This window comes from Eptesicus fuscus, chromosome 13 (genome assembly GCF_027574615.1).
Source record: "Eptesicus fuscus isolate TK198812 chromosome 13, DD_ASM_mEF_20220401, whole genome shotgun sequence".
In the NCBI taxonomy this organism is placed as follows: domain Eukaryota; kingdom Metazoa; phylum Chordata; class Mammalia; order Chiroptera; family Vespertilionidae; genus Eptesicus; species Eptesicus fuscus.
The window spans coordinates 14127723-14146737 of NC_072485.1; the positions used below are offsets into that span (position 1 = coordinate 14127723).

Consider the following 19015-nt stretch of genomic DNA (forward strand, 5'->3'; position numbering starts at 1 on the left):
GTTTCTCAAGGTCTTTTCTCTCCTGGCCCCGCCCTCCTGCAAAGGGGCCAATAAATGTAGTTTCCCAAGGTCTTTTCTCTCGTGGCCCCGCCCCCTTCAAGTCTCCGCCCCTTTCCCCGCCCCCTGCCGGCTCAGGGAGGAAGGGGCCAGGCCATAAATGCAGTGTGCTTCAAGGCAGCACAGCCTTCAACCACAGTGGGGCTGGCTCCTGCTTCTCGCACCCTTGACCTCCTTGGCTCTGCGTCCCCGCTCAGGGCTTGGGCAGTGTGGCTGCGGCGCTGCTGAAGGGGCCAAGGCTTGGTTGGGAGCGGAAGCCAGGAGCCAGGGTTGCCCCTGCGAGCCGCGCCTGGAAGCATGGATGTGGGCGAACTGCTCAGCTACCAGCCCAACAGGGGCACAAAACGTCCCCGGGATGAGGAAGAGGAAGAGCTGAACAGGCCCAGGAAACACGCTGGTCCTGGAGAACTTGGCCGCTTTCGGGAAGAGGGAACGACGGTGGGAAGAGCGGCGGAGGAGGCCCCCAAAAGGCTGCTTCCGATTAGGGACAGCGAGGGGGAGGGGGGAGAGGAGGAGGAGGAACCATTGGATGCAAGCTCCGTGAAGAAGATGATCCTCACCTTTGAAAAGAGATCGTACAGAAACCAAGAGCTGCGCGTCAAGTTCCCAGACAGGCCCGAGAGGTTTATGGAGTCCGAGCTGGACCTCGATGACATCATTCAGGAGATGCACGTGGTAGCCACCCGGCCAGACCTGTACCCCCTCCTCGTGGAGCTGGGCGCCGTTCGGTCTCTCCTCGGGCTGCTGGAACACGACAACACCGACGTGTCCATAGCTGTGGTCCGTCTGCTGGAGGAGTTCACGGATGTAGACGCCCTCCACGAGGGCGAAGAGGGAGCAGAAGTGCTCATCGAGGCTCTGGCGGACGGACAAGTGGTGGCGCTGCTCGTGCAGAACCTGGGGCGCCTGCAGGAGTCGGTGAGCGAGGAGGCGCAGGGCGTGCACGACACCCTGGCTCTTGTGGAGAACATGGCCGAGTTCCGGCCCCAGACGTGCGAGGAGGCGGCCCAGCAGGGCCTTCTGCGGTGGCTGCTGAAGAGGCTGAAGGCCAAGATGCCGTTCGATGCCAACAAGCTGTACTGCAGCGAAGTGCTGGCCATCTTGCTGCAGGACAGTGACGCCAACAGGGCACTGCTTGGGGAGCTGGAAGGAATCGACGTGCTTCTTCAGCAGGTGTCCGCCTTTAAAAGACGCAATCCCCGCACTGCGGAGGAGCAGGAGATGATGGAGAACCTGTTTGACGCGCTCTGTTCCTGCCTGCTGCTCGGTTCCAATCGGGAGCGCTTCCTGAAGGGCGAGGGTGTTCAGCTGATGAATCTCATGCTCAGGGAAAAGCAGGTGGCCAGGAGCAGCGCCCTGAAGGTGCTGGACCATGCCATGCTGGGGCCCGAGGGCTCCGACACTTGCCGTAAGTTTGTGGACATTCTGGGCTTGCGAACCATCTTCCCTCTCTTCATGAAGTCTCCCAAGAAGATCAAGAAGGCGGGGAGCACTGAGAAGGAGCACGAAGAGCACGTCTGCTCCATCCTGGCCTCCCTCCTGCGGAACCTGAGAGGGCAGCGGCGAACCCGGCTGCTCAGGAAATTCACTGAACGCGGCAGCGAGAAGGTTGACAGACTGATGGAGCTGCATTTTAAGTATCTGGAGGCCGTGCAGGTGGCCGACGAGAAGATGGAAGGGGCGAAGCACCACAGGCTCCTGCGAGGGGAAATGCCAGACAGCGACTCAGACGAGGAGTTCTACCTCCGGCGCTTGGACGCGGGGCTCTTTGTCCTGCAGCACATCTGCTACATCCTGGCGGAGATCTGCAATGCCAAGGACCCCCAGATCCGGCAGAGGGTTCACCAGATCTTAAACATGAGAGGGAGCTCCATCGACACGGTCAGGCACATCGTCGAGGAGTACGCGGAGAGCCTCGGGGACGGCCGGAGCCCGGAGTTCCGCGAGAGCGAGCAGAGGCGCATCCTGGGCCTGCTGGTCAACCTCTAGAGCCCGCCCTGGGCGGCACCCACACTCTCAGGGCCTTCCTCCCAGTTTCCTCTGGGCTCAATGTGACTTCCCGACACAGCGAACCCGTGTTTTGTGTGGGTTTTTTGTTTTAAATAGTACCAAAGAGTGTAAAACATTGTATTACTGTGGTACTGTACCCGTTTCCACGTAGATCGTTAGGAAGGGTTGTTCTAATGAAAGGGTCTGGGCTTGGCAACACATATATTAAAAGGCCTAAAGTTTTCTCTTGCTGTAGAAAAAAAAAAAATCAAAAATTAAAAAAAAAATAAAACCGTTTAGTGTCGTCTCATGTTCTTAGCATGAAATTCAGTCTCCTGATCATGACCCACAAGGCACTTTGAGGAAACTCCCTCCTCTGTCAGGCGCTGTAGGAGGCTTTTTGTAACAGGGTTTAAGGGGGAGCAGGGCATGTAGAACTCCAGCTCTCGTGGACTCTCAGCCAGTAAGTAGAAATTACAAAGGCAGACACGTGCAGTACAGCGGGTGCTAAGAAAGGGCATAATGAGGAGGGGCTGCTTACTCAGACCGAAGGGGACTTGAGCGACTCTAACAAAGTGACATTTGAGGCCTGAAGAATGAGAAAGAATTGGATGAGGAGCGGGGCTGGTGGCCTGACAGAAAGGGGGAGGATTGGGCACTTTGAGGCATAAACATAATTTTTGTGTAATTGGAGACAGTAAAGATGGGCTGTGGAGGATGCTTATAAATATTGCTCTGGTCTGAATATTTGTGTCCTCCCAAAATCCACAAGTAGATTTCTAGTTTTCAAGGTGATGGTATTAGGAAGTGGGGCCTCGAGGAGGTGATTGGGTCATCAGGTGGAGCCCTTATGAATGGGATTAGTGCTTATATAAGAGGCAGGGGAAAGCTCGCTCACCTCCTTCTGCCAGGGGAGGACCCACTTACAAGGCGCACTTAGGAACTACAAAGCGTGCCCTCGCGTGACAACAAATCTGCTAGCGCCTTGATCTTGAACTTCCCATCCTCCGGAACTGTGAGAAATAAACTTGTCGTTTATAAGCCACTCAGTCTATGATTTCCCCGCCTTCACCACAGAGCCTGAAAGACTAAGACAACATAAACCCGAAGGCCCGATGGCCAAAGGCTAAGGGGAGTGAGGGATAGACTTAACACCCTTTGGAGAGAGAGACTAATTCCAGTCACGGGCCTTCAGATGCTCTCTTTGACTTATTCTTTCCCAACGATGGACTCCTTTCTCCTACAAACAGCCTTTTGATGTTTCTTGGGTTTAAACAAGATCATCCACTTTCCAACGGGTCTTGCCTAAGCCGATAAACAGAAGCCCAAAGAGGGAAATCCGATCACCAACAGGTTTTCAGCCAGTCAGAGTCGTATGGCCTTGGGCGATATACGAGGACTTTCTGAGCCAGCACTACTCAACACATACACAATGGGAGCAAGACACAAAAAGAGCCACCTCTGTAGGTTACATCCTCTACCACACACATTAAAAAGATAAAGAAACGTGTGAAATTAAGTTTAAGAGTTTATTTGAGTCAAAATGTCACTTCAATACGTAATCGATAGAGGTCTTAAAAATCCAGTGAGGCTTTAGCCAGTTTGGCTCAGTGGATAGAGCGTCGGCCTGCGGACGAAGGGTCCCAGGTTGATTCCGGTCAAGGGCATGTACCTTGGTTGCGGGCACGTCCCCGGTAGGGAGTGTGCAGGAGGCAGCTCATCAATGTTTCTCTCTCATCGATGTTTCTAACTCTCTATCCCTCTCCCTTCCACTCTGTAAAAACTCAATAAAGTATATATATATTTTTAAAAAACTCAAGTGAGCCTTTTTATTTGACGTCATGGTACATTTCAATTTAACCTAGCCATATTTCTAGTTTTCTTTTAAAAAAATTGTTTTTTCCTAAATGTATTTTTATGGATTGCAGAGAGGAAGAGATAGAAACCTCAATGATGAGAGAAAGCCATTGATACAACGTCTCCTGCATGTCCCATCCTGGAGATTCAGTCTGAAACCCAGGAATGCGCCTTTGACCTGAAGTTAAAAGCAAGACTCTTGGATCCCCAGGCGGACACTCTACCCCCTGAACAAACCCTCAGGTACCCTTTAGCCACATGTGGTTGGTGGTATAGTACTGGAGAGTGCAGTTCTATATCTTAGCTTCCTCATCTGTGAAATGAGGATAACATCTCCTAGGCCACTGGAAGGACCAGGAGAGATCTCTTCCTGGGAAACCCCTGCATCCCGCCCTGCCCTGGGGAAGTCCCCAATCAATCTAGTTTCTCAAGGTCTTCTCTCTCCTGGCCCCGCCCTCCTGCAAAGGGCCCAATAAATGTAGTTCCCCAAGGTCTTTTCTCTCGTGGCCCCGCCCCCTTCAAGTCTCCGCCCCTTTCCCCGCCCCCTGCCCGCTCAGGGAGGAAGCGGCCAGGCCATAAATGCAGTGTGCTTCAAGGCAGCACAGCCTTCAAACACAGTGGGGCTGGCTCCTGCTCCTCGCACCCTTGACCTCCTTGGCTCTGCGTCCCCGCTCAGGGCTTGGGCAGTGTGGCTGCGGCGCTGCTGACGGGGCCACGGCTTGGTTGTGAGCGGAAGCCAGGAGCCAGGGTTGCCCGTGGGAGCCGCGCCTGGAAGCATGGATGTGGGCGAACTGCTCAGCTACCAGCCCAACAGGGGCACAAAACGTCCCCGGGATGAGGAAGAGGAAGAGCTGAACAGGCCCAGGAAACACGCTGGTCCTGGAGAACTTGGCCGCTTTCGGGAAGAGGTAACGAAGGTGGGAAGAGCGGCGGAGGAGGCCCCCAAAAGGCTGCTTCCGATTAGGGACAGCGAGGGGGAGGGGGGAGAGGAGGAGGAGGAACCATTGGATGCAAGCTCCGTGAAGAAGATGATCCTCACCTTTGAAAAGAGATCGTACAGAAACCAAGAGCTGCGCGTCAAGTTCCCAGACAGGCCCGAGAGGTTTATGGAATCCGAGCTGGACCTCGATGACATCATTCAGGAGATGCACGTGGTAGCCACCCGGCCAGACCTGTACCCCCTCCTCGTGGAGCTGGGCGCCGTTCGGTCTCTCCTCGGGCTGCTGGAACACGACAACACCGACGTGTCCATAGCTGTGGTCCGTCTGCTGGAGGAGTTCACGGATGTAGACGCCCTCCACGAGGGCGAAGAGGGAGCAGAAGTGCTCATCGAGGCTCTGGCGGACGGACAAGTGGTGGCGCTGCTCGTGCAGAACCTGGGGCGCCTGCAGGAGTCGGTGAGCGAGGAGGCGCAGGGCGTGCACGACACCCTGGCTCTTGTGGAGAACATGGCCGAGTTCCGGCCCCAGACGTGCGAGGAGGCGGCCCAGCAGGGCCTTCTGCGGTGGCTGCTGAAGAGGCTGAAGGCCAAGATGCCGTTCGATGCCAACAAGCTGTACTGCAGCGAAGTGCTGGCCATCTTGCTGCAGGACAGTGACGCCAACAGGGCGCTGCTTGGGGAGCTGGAAGGAATCGACGTGCTTCTTCAGCAGGTGTCCGCCTTTAAAAGACGCAATCCCCGCACTGCGGAGGAGCAGGAGATGATGGAGAACCTGTTTGACGCGCTCTGTTCCTGCCTGCTGCTCGGTTCCAATCGGGAGCGCTTCCTGAAGGGCGAGGGTGTTCAGCTGATGAATCTCATGCTCAGGGAAAAGCAGGTGGCCAGGAGCAGCGCCCTGAAGGTGCTGGACCATGCCATGCTGGGGCCCGAGGGCTCCGACACTTGCCGTAAGTTTGTGGACATTCTGGGCTTGCGAACCATCTTTCCTCTCTTCATGAAGTCTCCCAAGAAGATCAAGAAGGCGGGGAGCACTGAGAAGGAGCACGAAGAGCACGTCTGCTCCATCCTGGCCTCCCTCCTGCGGAACCTGAGAGGGCAGCGGCGAACCCGGCTGCTCAGGAAATTCACTGAACGCGGCAGCGAGAAGGTTGACAGACTGATGGAGCTGCATTTTAAGTATCTGGAGGCCGTGCAGGTGGCCGACGAGAAGATGGAAGGGGCGAAGCACCACAGGCTCCTGCGAGGGGAAATGCCAGACAGCGACTCAGAAGAGGACTTGTACCTCCGGCGCTTGGACGCGGGGCTCTTTGTCCTGCAGCACATCTGCTACATCCTGGCGGAGATCTGCAATGCCAAGGACCCCCAGATCCGGCAGAGGGTTCACCAGATCTTAAACATGAGAGGGAGCTCCATCGACACGGTCAGGCACATCGTCGAGGAGTACGCGGAGAGCCTCGGGGACGGCCGGAGCCCGGAGTTCCGCGAGAGCGAGCAGAGGCGCATCCTGGGCCTGCTGGTCAACCTCTAGAGCCCGCCCTGGGCGGCACCCACACTCTCAGGGCCTTCCTCCCAGTTTCCTCTGGGCTCAGTGTGACTTCCCGACACAGCGAACCCGTGTTTTGTGTGGGTTTTTTGTTTTAAATAGTACCAAAGAGTGTAAAACATTGTATTACTGTGGTACTCTACCCGTTTCCACGTAGATCGTTAGGAAGGGTTGTTCTAATGAAAGGGTCTGGGCTTGGCAACACATATATTAAAAGGCCTAAAGTTTTCTCTTGCTGTAGAAAAAAAAAAAATCAAAAATTAAAAAAAAAAATAAAACCTTTTAGTGTCGTCTCATGTTCTTAGCATGAAATTCAGTCTCCTGATCATGACCCACAAGGCACTTTGAGGAAACTCCCTCCTCTGTCAGGCGCTGTAGGAGGCTTTTTGTAACAGGGTTTAAGGGGGAGCAGGGCATGTAGAACTCCAGCTCTCGTGGACTCTCAGCCAGTAAGTAGAAATTACAAAGGCAGACACGTGCAGTACAGCGGGTGCTAAGAAAGGGCATAATGAGGAGGGGCTGCTTACTCAGACCGAAGGGGACTTGAGCGACTCTAACAAAGTGACATTTGAGGCCTGAAGAATGAGAAAGAATTGGATGAGGAGCGGGGCTGGTGGCCTGACAGAAAGGGGGAGGATTGGGCACTTTGAGGCATAAACATAATTTTTGTGTAATTGGAGACAGTAAAGATGGGCTGTGGAGGATGCTTATAAATATTGCTCTGGTCTGAATATTTGTGTCCTCCCAAAATCCACAAGTAGATTTCTAGTTTTCAAGGTGATGGTATTAGGAAGTGGGGCCTCGAGGAGGTGATTGGGTCATCAGGTGGAGCCCTTATGAATGGGATTAGTGCTTATATAAGAGGCAGGGGAAAGCTCGCTCACCTCCTTCTGCCAGGGGAGGACCCACTTACAAGGCGCACTTAGGAACTACAAAGCGTGCCCTCGCGTGACAACAAATCTGCTAGCGCCTTGATCTTGAACTTCCCATCCTCCGGAACTGTGAGAAATAAACTTGTCGTTTATAAGCCACTCAGTCTATGATTTCCCCGCCTTCACCACAGAGCCTGAAAGACTAAGACAACATAAACCCGAAGGCCCGATGGCCAAAGGCTAAGGGGAGTGAGGGATAGACTTAACACCCTTTGGAGAGAGAGACTAATTCCAGTCACGGGCCTTCAGATGCTCTCTTTGACTTATTCTTTCCCAACGATGGACTCCTTTCTCCTACAAACAGCCTTTTGATGTTTCTTGGGTTTAAACAAGATCATCCACTTTCCAACGGGTCTTGCCTAAGCCGATAAACAGAAGCCCAAAGAGGGAAATCCGATCACCACCAGGTTTTCACCCAGTCAGAGTCGTATGGCCTTGGGCGATATACGAGGACTTTCTGAGCCAGCACTATTCAACACATACACAATGGGAGCAAGACACAAAAAGAGCCACCTCTGTAGGTTACATCCTCTACCACACACATTAAAAAGATAAAGAAACGTGTGAAATTAAGTTTAAGAGTTTATTTGAGTCAAAATGTCACTTCAATACGTAATCGATAGAGGTCTTAAAAATCCAGTGAGGCTTTAGCCAGTTTGGCTCAGTGGATAGAGCGTCGGCCTGCGGACGAAGGGTCCCAGGTTGATTCCGGTCAAGGGCACGTACCTTGGTTGCGGGCACGTCCCCGGTAGGGAGTGTGCAGGAGGCAGCTCATCAATGTTTCTCTCTCATCGATGTTTCTAACTCTCTATCCCTCTCCCTTCCACTCTGTAAAAACTCAATAAAGTATATATATTTTTTTAAAAAACTCAAGTGAGCCTTTTTATTTGACGTCATGGTACATTTCAATTTAACCTAGCCATATTTCTAGTTTTCTTTTAAAAAAATTGTTTTTTCCTAAATGTATTTTTATGGATTGCAGAGAGGAAGAGATAGAAACCTCAATGATGAGAGAAAGCCATTGATACAACGTCTCCTGCATGTCCCATCCTGGAGATTCAGTCTGAAACCCAGGAATGCGCCTTTGACCTGAAGTTAAAAGCAAGACTCTTGGATCCCCAGGCGGACACTCTACCCCCTGAACAAACCCTCAGGTACCCTTTAGCCACATGTGGTTGGTGGTATAGTACTGGAGAGTGCAGTTCTATATCTTAGCTTCCTCATCTGTGAAATGAGGATAACATCTCCTAGGCCACTGGAAGGACCAGGAGAGATCTCTTCCTGGGAAACCCCTGCATCCCGCCCTGCCCTGGGGAAGTCCCCAATCAATCTAGTTTCTCAAGGTCTTCTCTCTCCTGGCCCCGCCCTCCTGCAAAGGGCCCAATAAATGTAGTTCCCCAAGGTCTTTTCTCTCGTGGCCCCGCCCCCTTCAAGTCTCCGCCCCTTTCCCCGCCCCCTGCCCGCTCAGGGAGGAAGCGGCCAGGCCATAAATGCAGTGTGCTTCAAGGCAGCACAGCCTTCAAACACAGTGGGGCTGGCTCCTGCTCCTCGCACCCTTGACCTCCTTGGCTCTGCGTCCCCGCTCAGGGCTTGGGCAGTGTGGCTGCGGCGCTGCTGAAGGGGCCAAGGCTTGGTTGTGAGCGGAAGCCAGGAGCCAGGGTTGCCCGTGGGAGCCGCGCCTGGAAGCATGGATGTGGGCGAACTGCTCAGCTACCAGCCCAACAGGGGCACAAAACGTCCCCGGGATGAGGAAGAGGAAGAGCTGAACAGGCCCAGGAAACACGCTGGTCCTGGAGAACTTGGCCGCTTTCGGGAAGAGGGAACGACGGTGGGAAGAGCTTCGGAGGAGGCCCCCAAAAGGCTGCTTCCGATTAGGGACAGCGAGGGTGAGGGGGGAGAGGAGGAGGAGGAACCATTGGATGCAAGCTCCGTGAAGAAGATGATCCTCACCTTTGAAAAGAGATCGTACAGAAACCAAGAGCTGCGCGTCAAGTTCCCAGACAGGCCCGAGAGGTTTATGGAGTCCGAGCTGGACCTCGATGACATCATTCAGGAGATGCACGTGGTAGCCACCCGGCCAGACCTGTACCCCCTCCTCGTGGAGCTGGGCGCCGTTCGGTCTCTCCTCGGGCTGCTGGAACACGACAACACCGACGTGTCCATAGCTGTGGTCCGTCTGCTGGAGGAGTTCACGGATGTAGACGCCCTCCACGAGGGCGAAGAGGGAGCAGAAGTGCTCATCGAGGCTCTGGCGGACGGACAAGTGGTGGCGCTGCTCGTGCAGAACCTGGGGCGCCTGCAGGAGTCGGTGAGCGAGGAGGCGCAGGGCGTGCACGACACCCTGGCTCTTGTGGAGAACATGGCCGAGTTCCGGCCCCAGACGTGCGAGGAGGCGGCCCAGCAGGGCCTTCTGCGGTGGCTGCTGAAGAGGCTGAAGGCCAAGATGCCGTTCGATGCCAACAAGCTGTACTGCAGCGAAGTGCTGGCCATCTTGCTGCAGGACAGTGACGCCAACAGGGCGCTGCTTGGGGAGCTGGAAGGAATCGACGTGCTTCTTCAGCAGGTGTCCGCCTTTAAAAGACGCAATCCCCGCACTGCGGAGGAGCAGGAGATGATGGAGAACCTGTTTGACGCGCTCTGTTCCTGCCTGCTGCTCGGTTCCAATCGGGAGCGCTTCCTGAAGGGCGAGGGTGTTCAGCTGATGAATCTCATGCTCAGGGAAAAGCAGGTGGCCAGGAGCAGCGCCCTGAAGGTGCTGGACCATGCCATGCTGGGGCCCGAGGGCTCCGACACTTGCCGTAAGTTTGTGGACATTCTGGGCTTGCGAACCATCTTTCCTCTCTTCATGAAGTCTCCCAAGAAGATCAAGAAGGCGGGGAGCACTGAGAAGGAGCACGAAGAGCACGTCTGCTCCATCCTGGCCTCCCTCCTGCGGAACCTGAGAGGGCAGCGGCGAACCCGGCTGCTCAGGAAATTCACTGAACGCGGCAGCGAGAAGGTTGACAGACTGATGGAGCTGCATTTTAAGTATCTGGAGGCCGTGCAGGTGGCCGACGAGAAGATGGAAGGGGCGAAGCACCACAGGCTCCTGCGAGGGGAAATGCCAGACAGCGACTCAGAAGAGGACTTGTACCTCCGGCGCTTGGACGCGGGGCTCTTTGTCCTGCAGCACATCTGCTACATCCTGGCGGAGATCTGCAATGCCAAGGACCCCCAGATCCGGCAGAGGGTTCACCAGATCTTAAACATGAGAGGGAGCTCCATCGACACGGTCAGGCACATCGTCGAGGAGTACGCGGAGAGCCTCGGGGACGGCCGGAGCCCGGAGTTCCGCGAGAGCGAGCAGAGGCGCATCCTGGGCCTGCTGGTCAACCTCTAGAGCCCGCCCTGGGCGGCACCCACACTCTCAGGGCCTTCCTCCCAGTTTCTTCTGGGCTCAGTGTGACTTCCCGACACAGCGAACCCGTGTTTTGTGTGGGTTTTTTGTTTTAAATAGTACCAAAGAGTGTAAAACATTGTATTACTGTGGTACTCTACCCGTTTCCACGTAGATCGTTAGGAAGGGTTGTTCTAATGAAAGGGTCTGGGCTTGGCAACACATATATTAAAAGGCCTAAAGTTTTCTCTTGCTGTAGAAAAAAAAAAAATCAAAAATTAAAAAATAAATAAATAAAACCTTTTAGTGTCGTCTCATGTTCTTAGCATGAAATTCAGTCTCCTGATCATGACCCACAAGGCACTTTGAGGAAACTCCCTCCTCTGTCAGGCGCTGTTTGGAGGCTTTTTGTAACAGGGTTTAAGGGGGAGCAGGGCATGTAGAACTCCAGCTCTCGTGGACTCTCAGCCAGTAAGTAGAAATTACAAAGGCAGACACGTGCAGTACAGCGGGTGCTAAGAAAGGGCATAATGAGGAGGGGCTGCTTACTCAGACCGAAGGGGACTTGAGCGACTCTAACAAAGTGACATTTGAGGCCTGAAGAATGAGAAAGAATTGGATGAGGAGCGGGGCTGGTGGCCTGACAGAAAGGGGGAGGATTGGGCACTTTGAGGCATAAACATAATTTTTGTGTAATTGGAGACAGTAAAGATGGGCTGTGGAGGATGCTTATAAATATTGCTCTGGTCTGAATATTTGTGTCCTCCCAAAATCCACAAGTAGATTTCTAGTTTTCAAGGTGATGGTATTAGGAAGTGGGGCCTCGAGGAGGTGATTGGGTCATCAGGTGGAGCCCTTATGAATGGGATTAGTGCTTATATAAGAGGCAGGGGAAAGCTCGCTCACCTCCTTCTGCCAGGGGAGGACCCACTTACAAGGCGCACTTAGGAACTACAAAGCGTGCCCTCGCGTGACAACAAATCTGCTAGCGCCTTGATCTTGAACTTCCCATCCTCCGGAACTGTGAGAAATAAACTTGTCGTTTATAAGCCACTCAGTCTATGATTTCCCCGCCTTCACCACAGAGCCTGAAAGACTAAGACAACATAAACCCGAAGGCCCGATGGCCAAAGGCTAAGGGGAGTGAGGGATAGACTTAACACCCTTTGGAGAGAGAGACTAATTCCAGTCACGGGCCTTCAGATGCTCTCTTTGACTTATTCTTTCCCAACGATGGACTCCTTTCTCCTACAAACAGCCTTTTGATGTTTCTTGGGTTTAAACAAGATCATCCACTTTCCAACGGGTCTTGCCTAAGCCGATAAACAGAAGCCCAAAGAGGGAAATCCGATCACCACCAGGTTTTCACCCAGTCAGAGTCGTATGGCCTTGGGCGATATACGAGGACTTTCTGAGCCAGCACTACTCAACACATACACAATGGGAGCAAGACACAAAAAGAGCCACCTCTGTAGGTTACATCCTCTACCACACACATTAAAAAGATAAAGAAACGTGTGAAATTAAGTTTAAGAGTTTATTTGAGTCAAAATGTCACTTCAATACGTAATCGATAGAGGTCTTAAAAATCCAGTGAGGCTTTAGCCAGTTTGGCTCAGTGGATAGAGCGTCGGCCTGCGGACGAAGGGTCCCAGGTTGATTCCGGTCAAGGGCACGTACCTTGGTTGCGGGCACGTCCCCGGTAGGGAGTGTGCAGGAGGCAGCTCATCAATGTTTCTCTCTCATCGATGTTTCTAACTCTCTATCCCTCTCCCTTCCACTCTGTAAAAACTCAATAAAGTATATATATTTTTTTAAAAAACTCAAGTGAGCCTTTTTATTTGACGTCATGGTACATTTCAATTTAACCTAGCCATATTTCTAGTTTTCTTTTAAAAAAATTGTTTTTTCCTAAATGCATTTTTATGGATTGCAGAGAGGAAGAGATAGAAACCTCAATGATGAGAGAAAGCCATTGATACAACGTCTCCTGCATGTCCCATCCTGGAGATTCAGTCTGAAACCCAGGAATGCGCCTTTGACCTGAAGTTAAAAGCAAGACTCTTGGATCCCCAGGCGGACACTCTACCCCCTGAACAAACCCTCAGGTACCCTTTAGCCACATGTGGTTGGTGGTATAGTACTGGAGAGTGCAGTTCTATATCTTAGCTTCCTCATCTGTGAAATGAGGATAACATCTCCTAGGCCACTGGAAGGACCAGGAGAGATCTCTTCCTGGGAAACCCCTGCATCCCGCCCTGCCCTGGGGAAGTCCCCAATCAATCTAGTTTCTCAAGGTCTTCTCTCTCCTGGCCCCGCCCTCCTGCAAAGGGCCCAATAAATGTAGTTCCCCTAGGTCTTTTCTCTCGTGGCCCCGCCCCCTTCAAGTCTCCGCCCCTTTCCCCGCCCCCTGCCCGCTCAGGGAGGAAGCGGCCAGGCCATAAATGCAGTGTGCTTCAAGGCAGCACAGCCTTCAAACACAGTGGGGCTGGCTCCTGCTCCTCGCACCCTTGACCTCCTTGGCTCTGCGTCCCCGCTCAGGGCTTGGGCAGTGTGGCTGCGGCGCTGCTGAAGGGGCCAAGGCTTGGTTGTGAGCGGAAGCCAGGAGCCAGGGTTGCCCGTGGGAGCCGCGCCTGGAAGCATGGATGTGGGCGAACTGCTCAGCTACCAGCCCAACAGGGGCACAAAACGTCCCCGGGATGAGGAAGAGGAAGAGCTGAACAGGCCCAGGAAACACGCTGGTCCTGGAGAACTTGGCCGCTTTCGGGAAGAGGGAACGACGGTGGGAAGAGCGGCGGAGGAGGCCCCCAAAAGGCTGCTTCCGATTAGGGACAGCGAGGGGGAGGGGGGAGAGGAGGAGGAGGAACCATTGGATGCAAGCTCCGTGAAGAAGATGATCCTCACCTTTGAAAAGAGATCGTACAGAAACCAAGAGCTGCGCGTCAAGTTCCCAGACAGGCCCGAGAGGTTTATGGAGTCCGAGCTGGACCTCGATGACATCATTCAGGAGATGCACGTGGTAGCCACCCGGCCAGACCTGTACCCCCTCCTCGTGGAGCTGGGCGCCGTTCGGTCTCTCCTCGGGCTGCTGGAACACGACAACACCGACGTGTCCATAGCTGTGGTCCGTCTGCTGGAGGAGTTCACGGATGTAGACGCCCTCCACGAGGGCGAAGAGGGAGCAGAAGTGCTCATCGAGGCTCTGGCGGACGGACAAGTGGTGGCGCTGCTCGTGCAGAACCTGGGGCGCCTGCAGGAGTCGGTGAGCGAGGAGGCGCAGGGCGTGCACGACACCCTGGCTCTTGTGGAGAACATGGCCGAGTTCCGGCCCCAGACGTGCGAGGAGGCGGCCCAGCAGGGCCTTCTGCGGTGGCTGCTGAAGAGGCTGAAGGCCAAGATGCCGTTCGATGCCAACAAGCTGTACTGCAGCGAAGTGCTGGCCATCTTGCTGCAGGACAGTGACGCCAACAGGGCGCTGCTTGGGGAGCTGGAAGGAATCGACGTGCTTCTTCAGCAGGTGTCCGCCTTTAAAAGACGCAATCCCCGCACTGCGGAGGAGCAGGAGATGATGGAGAACCTGTTTGACGCGCTCTGTTCCTGCCTGCTGCTCGGTTCCAATCGGGAGCGCTTCCTGAAGGGCGAGGGTGTTCAGCTGATGAATCTCATGCTCAGGGAAAAGCAGGTGGCCAGGAGCAGCGCCCTGAAGGTGCTGGACCATGCCATGCTGGGGCCCGAGGGCTCCGACACTTGCCGTAAGTTTGTGGACATTCTGGGCTTGCGAACCATCTTCCCTCTCTTCATGAAGTCTCCCAAGAAGATCAAGAAGGCGGGGAGCACTGAGAAGGAGCACGAAGAGCACGTCTGCTCCATCCTGGCCTCCCTCCTGCGGAACCTGAGAGGGCAGCGGCGAACCCGGCTGCTCAGGAAATTCACTGAACGCGGCAGCGAGAAGGTTGACAGACTGATGGAGCTGCATTTTAAGTATCTGGAGGCCGTGCAGGTGGCCGACGAGAAGATGGAAGGGGCGAAGCACCACAGGCTCCTGCGAGGGGAAATGCCAGACAGCGACTCAGAAGAGGACTTGTACCTCCGGCGCTTGGACGCGGGGCTCTTTGTCCTGCAGCACATCTGCTACATCCTGGCGGAGATCTGCAATGCCAAGGACCCCCAGATCCGGCAGAGGGTTCACCAGATCTTAAACATGAGAGGGAGCTCCATCGACACGGTCAGGCACATCGTCGAGGAGTACGCGGAGAGCCTCGGGGACGGCCGGAGCCCGGAGTTCCGCGAGAGCGAGCAGAGGCGCATCCTGGGCCTGCTGGTCAACCTCTAGAGCCCGCCCTGGGCGGCACCCACACTCTCAGGGCCTTCCTCCCAGTTTCTTCTGGGCTCAGTGTGACTTCCCGACACAGCGAACCCGTGTTTTGTGTGGGTTTTTTGTTTTAAATAGTACCAAAGAGTGTAAAACATTGTATTACTGTGGTACTCTACCCGTTTCCACGTAGATCGTTAGGAAGGGTTGTTCTAATGAAAGGGTCTGGGCTTGGCAACACATATATTAAAAGGCCTAAAGTTTTCTCTTGCTGTAGAAAAAAAAAAAATCAAAAATTAAAAAATAAATAAATAAAACCTTTTAGTGTCGTCTCATGTTCTTAGCATGAAATTCAGTCTCCTGATCATGACCCACAAGGCACTTTGAGGAAACTCCCTCCTCTGTCAGGCGCTGTTTGGAGGCTTTTTGTAACAGGGTTTAAGGGGGAGCAGGGCATGTAGAACTCCAGCTCTCGTGGACTCTCAGCCAGTAAGTAGAAATTACAAAGGCAGACACGTGCAGTACAGCGGGTGCTAAGAAAGGGCATAATGAGGAGGGGCTGCTTACTCAGACCGAAGGGGACTTGAGCGACTCTAACAAAGTGACATTTGAGGCCTGAAGAATGAGAAAGAATTGGATGAGGAGCGGGGCTGGTGGCCTGACAGAAAGGGGGAGGATTGGGCACTTTGAGGCATAAACATAATTTTTGTGTAATTGGAGACAGTAAAGATGGGCTGTGGAGGATGCTTATAAATATTGCTCTGGTCTGAATATTTGTGTCCTCCCAAAATCCACAAGTAGATTTCTAGTTTTCAAGGTGATGGTATTAGGAAGTGGGGCCTCGAGGAGGTGATTGGGTCATCAGGTGGAGCCCTTATGAATGGGATTAGTGCTTATATAAGAGGCAGGGGAAAGCTCGCTCACCTCCTTCTGCCAGGGGAGGACCCACTTACAAGGCGCACTTAGGAACTACAAAGCGTGCCCTCGCGTGACAACAAATCTGCTAGCGCCTTGATCTTGAACTTCCCATCCTCCGGAACTGTGAGAAATAAACTTGTCGTTTATAAGCCACTCAGTCTATGATTTCCCCGCCTTCACCACAGAGCCTGAAAGACTAAGACAACATAAACCCGAAGGCCCGATGGCCAAAGGCTAAGGGGAGTGAGGGATAGACTTAACACCCTTTGGAGAGAGAGACTAATTCCAGTCACGGGCCTTCAGATGCTCTCTTTGACTTATTCTTTCCCAACGATGGACTCCTTTCTCCTACAAACAGCCTTTTGATGTTTCTTGGGTTTAAACAAGATCATCCACTTTCCAACGGGTCTTGCCTAAGCCGATAAACAGAAGCCCAAAGAGGGAAATCCGATCACCACCAGGTTTTCACCCAGTCAGAGTCGTATGGCCTTGGGCGATATACGAGGACTTTCTGAGCCAGCACTACTCAACACATACACAATGGGAGCAAGACACAAAAAGAGCCACCTCTGTAGGTTACATCCTCTACCACACACATTAAAAAGATAAAGAAACGTGTGAAATTAAGTTTAAGAGTTTATTTGAGTCAAAATGTCACTTCAATACGTAATCGATAGAGGTCTTAAAAATCCAGTGGGGCTTTAGCCAGTTTGGCTCAGTGGATAGAGCGTCGGCCTGCGGACGAAGGGTCCCAGGTTGATTCCGGTCAAGGGCACGTACGTTGGTTGCGGGCACGTCCCCGGTAGGGAGTGTGCAGGAGGCAGCTCATCAATGTTTCTCTCTCATCGATGTTTCTAACTCTCTATCCCTCTCCCTTCCACTCTGTAAAAACTCAATAAAGTATATATATTTTTTTAAAAAACTCAAGTGAGCCCTTTTATTTACCTCATGGTACATTTCAATTTAACCTAGCCATATTTCTAGTTTTCTTTTAAAAAAATTGTTTTTTCCTAAATGCATTTTTATGGATTGCAGAGAGGAAGAGATAGAAACCTCAATGATGAGAGAAAGCCATTGATACAACGTCTCCTGCATGTCCCATCCTGGAGATTCAGTCTGAAACCCAGGAATGCGCCTTTGACCTGAAGTTAAAAGCAAGACTCTTGGATCCCCAGGCGGACACTCTACCCCCTGAACAAACCCTCAGGTACCCTTTAGCCACATGTGGTTGGTGGTATAGTACTGGAGAGTGCAGTTCTATATCTTAGCTTCCTCATCTGTGAAATGAGGATAACATCTCCTAGGCCACTGGAAGGACCAGGAGAGATCTCTTCCTGGGAAACCCCTGCATCCCGCCCTGCCCTGGGGAAGTCCCCAATCAATCTAGTTTCTCAAGGTCTTCTCTCTCCTGGCCCCGCCCTCCTGCAAAGGGCCCAATAAATGTAGTTCCCCTAGGTCTTTTCTCTCGTGGCCCCGCCCCCTTCAAGTCTCCGCCCCTTTCCCCGCCCCCTGCCCGCTCAGGGAGGAAGCGGCCAGGCCATAAATGCAGTGTGCTTCAAGGCAGCACAGCCTTCAAACACAGTGGGGCTGGCTCCTGCTCCTCGCACCCTTGACCTCCTTGGCTCTGCGTCCCCGCTCAGGGCTTGGGCAGTGTGGCTGCGGCGCTGCTGAAGGGGCCAAGGCTTGGTTGTGAGCGGAAGCCAGGAGCCAGGGTTGCCCGTGGGAGCCGCGCCTGGAAGCATGGATGTGGGCGAACTGCTCAGCTACCAGCCCAACAGGGGCACAAAACGTCCCCGGGATGAGGAAGAGGAAGAGCTGAACAGGCCCAGGAAACACGCTGGTCCTGGAGAACTTGGCCGCTTTCGGGAAGAGGGAACGACGGTGGGAAGAGCGGCGGAGGAGGCCCCCAAAAGGCTGCTTCCGATTAGGGACAGCGAGGGGGAGGGGGGAGAGGAGGAGGAGGAACCATTGGATGCAAGCTCCGTGAAGAAGATGATCCTCACCTTTGAAAAGAGATCGTACAGAAACCAAGAGCTGCGCGTCAAGTTCCCAGACAGGCCCGAGAGGTTTATGGAGTCCGAGCTGGACCTCGATGACATCATTCAGGAGATGCACGTGGTAGCCACCCGGCCAGACCTGTACCCCCTCCTCGTGGAGCTGGGACACAAAAAGAGCCACCTCTGTCGGTTACATCCTCTACCACACACAATAAAAAGAGAAAGAAACGTGTGAAATTAAGTTTAAGAGTTTATTTGAGTCAAAATGTCACTTCAATACGTAATCGATAGAGGTCTTAAAAATCCAGTGAGGCTTTAGCCAGTTTGGCTCAGTGGATAGAGCGTCGGCCTGCGGACGAAGGGTCCCAGCTTGATTCCGGTCAAGGGCATGTACCTTGGTTGCGGGCACGTCCCCGGTAGGGAGTGTGCAGGAGGCAGCTCATCAATGTTTCTCTCTCATCGATGTTTCTAACTCTCTATCCCTCTCCCTTCCTCTCTGTAAAAACTCAATAAAGTATATATATATTTTTAAAAAACTCAAGTGAGCCTTTTTATTTGACGTCATGGTACATTTCAATTTAACCTAGCCATATTTCTAGTTTTCTTTTAAAAAAATTGTTTTTTCCTAAATGTATTTTTATGGATTGCAGAGAGGAAGAGATAGAAACCTCAATGATGAGAGAAAACCATTGATACAACGTCTCCTGCATGTCCCATCCTGGAGATTCAGTCTGAAACCCAGGAATGCGCCTTTGACCTGAAGTTAAAAGCAAGACTCTTGGATCCCCAGGCGGACACTCTACCCCCTGAACAAACCGTCAGGTACCCTTTAGCCACATGTGGTTGGTGGTATAGTACTGGAGAGTGCAGTTCTATATCTTAGCTTCCTCATCGGTGAAATGAGGATAACATCGCCTAGGCCACTGGAAGGACCAGGAGAGATCTCTTCCTGGGAAACCCCTGCATCCCGCCCTGCCCTGGGGAAGTCCCCAATCAATCTAGTTTCTCAAGGTCTTTTCTCTCCTGGCCCCGCCCTCCTGCAAAGGGGCCAATAAATGTAGTTTCCCAAGGTCTTTTCTCTCGTGGCCCCGCCC

General features: G+C 53.1%; 4 protein-coding genes across 4 annotated transcripts; all 4 read left to right on the forward strand.

Annotated features, from left to right (window-relative positions):
* The first annotated feature begins 354 nt into the window (after positions 1-354).
* LOC129151132 (beta-catenin-like protein 1) lies at positions 355-2046 on the forward strand. Its single transcript, XM_054725028.1, has one exon. The coding sequence runs from the start codon at positions 355-357 to the stop codon at positions 2044-2046; it is 1692 nt and encodes a 563-aa protein (XP_054581003.1).
* A 2633-nt stretch (positions 2047-4679) lies between these two features.
* LOC129151133 (beta-catenin-like protein 1) lies at positions 4680-6371 on the forward strand. Its single transcript, XM_054725029.1, has one exon. It carries the CDS (start codon positions 4680-4682, stop codon positions 6369-6371), a length of 1692 nt encoding a protein of 563 aa, XP_054581004.1.
* A 2634-nt stretch (positions 6372-9005) lies between these two features.
* On the forward strand, positions 9006-10697 carry LOC129151134 (beta-catenin-like protein 1). The gene has a single exon (XM_054725030.1). The coding sequence runs from the start codon at positions 9006-9008 to the stop codon at positions 10695-10697; it is 1692 nt and encodes a 563-aa protein (XP_054581005.1).
* A 2638-nt stretch (positions 10698-13335) lies between these two features.
* On the forward strand, positions 13336-15027 carry LOC129151135 (beta-catenin-like protein 1). Its single transcript, XM_054725031.1, has one exon. The coding sequence runs from the start codon at positions 13336-13338 to the stop codon at positions 15025-15027; it is 1692 nt and encodes a 563-aa protein (XP_054581006.1).
* Positions 15028-19015: the final 3988 nt, after the last annotated feature.

Bases quoted from the DNA above. Each gene is read 5' to 3' on its own strand.
- LOC129151134 (XM_054725030.1), top strand. From the start codon at position 9,006: ATGGATGTGGGCGAACTGCTCAGCTACCAGCCCAACAGGGGCACAAAA.
- LOC129151132 (XM_054725028.1), top strand. From the start codon at position 355: ATGGATGTGGGCGAACTGCTCAGCTACCAGCCCAACAGGGGCACAAAA.
- LOC129151135 (XM_054725031.1), top strand. From the start codon at position 13,336: ATGGATGTGGGCGAACTGCTCAGCTACCAGCCCAACAGGGGCACAAAA.
- LOC129151133 (XM_054725029.1), top strand. From the start codon at position 4,680: ATGGATGTGGGCGAACTGCTCAGCTACCAGCCCAACAGGGGCACAAAA.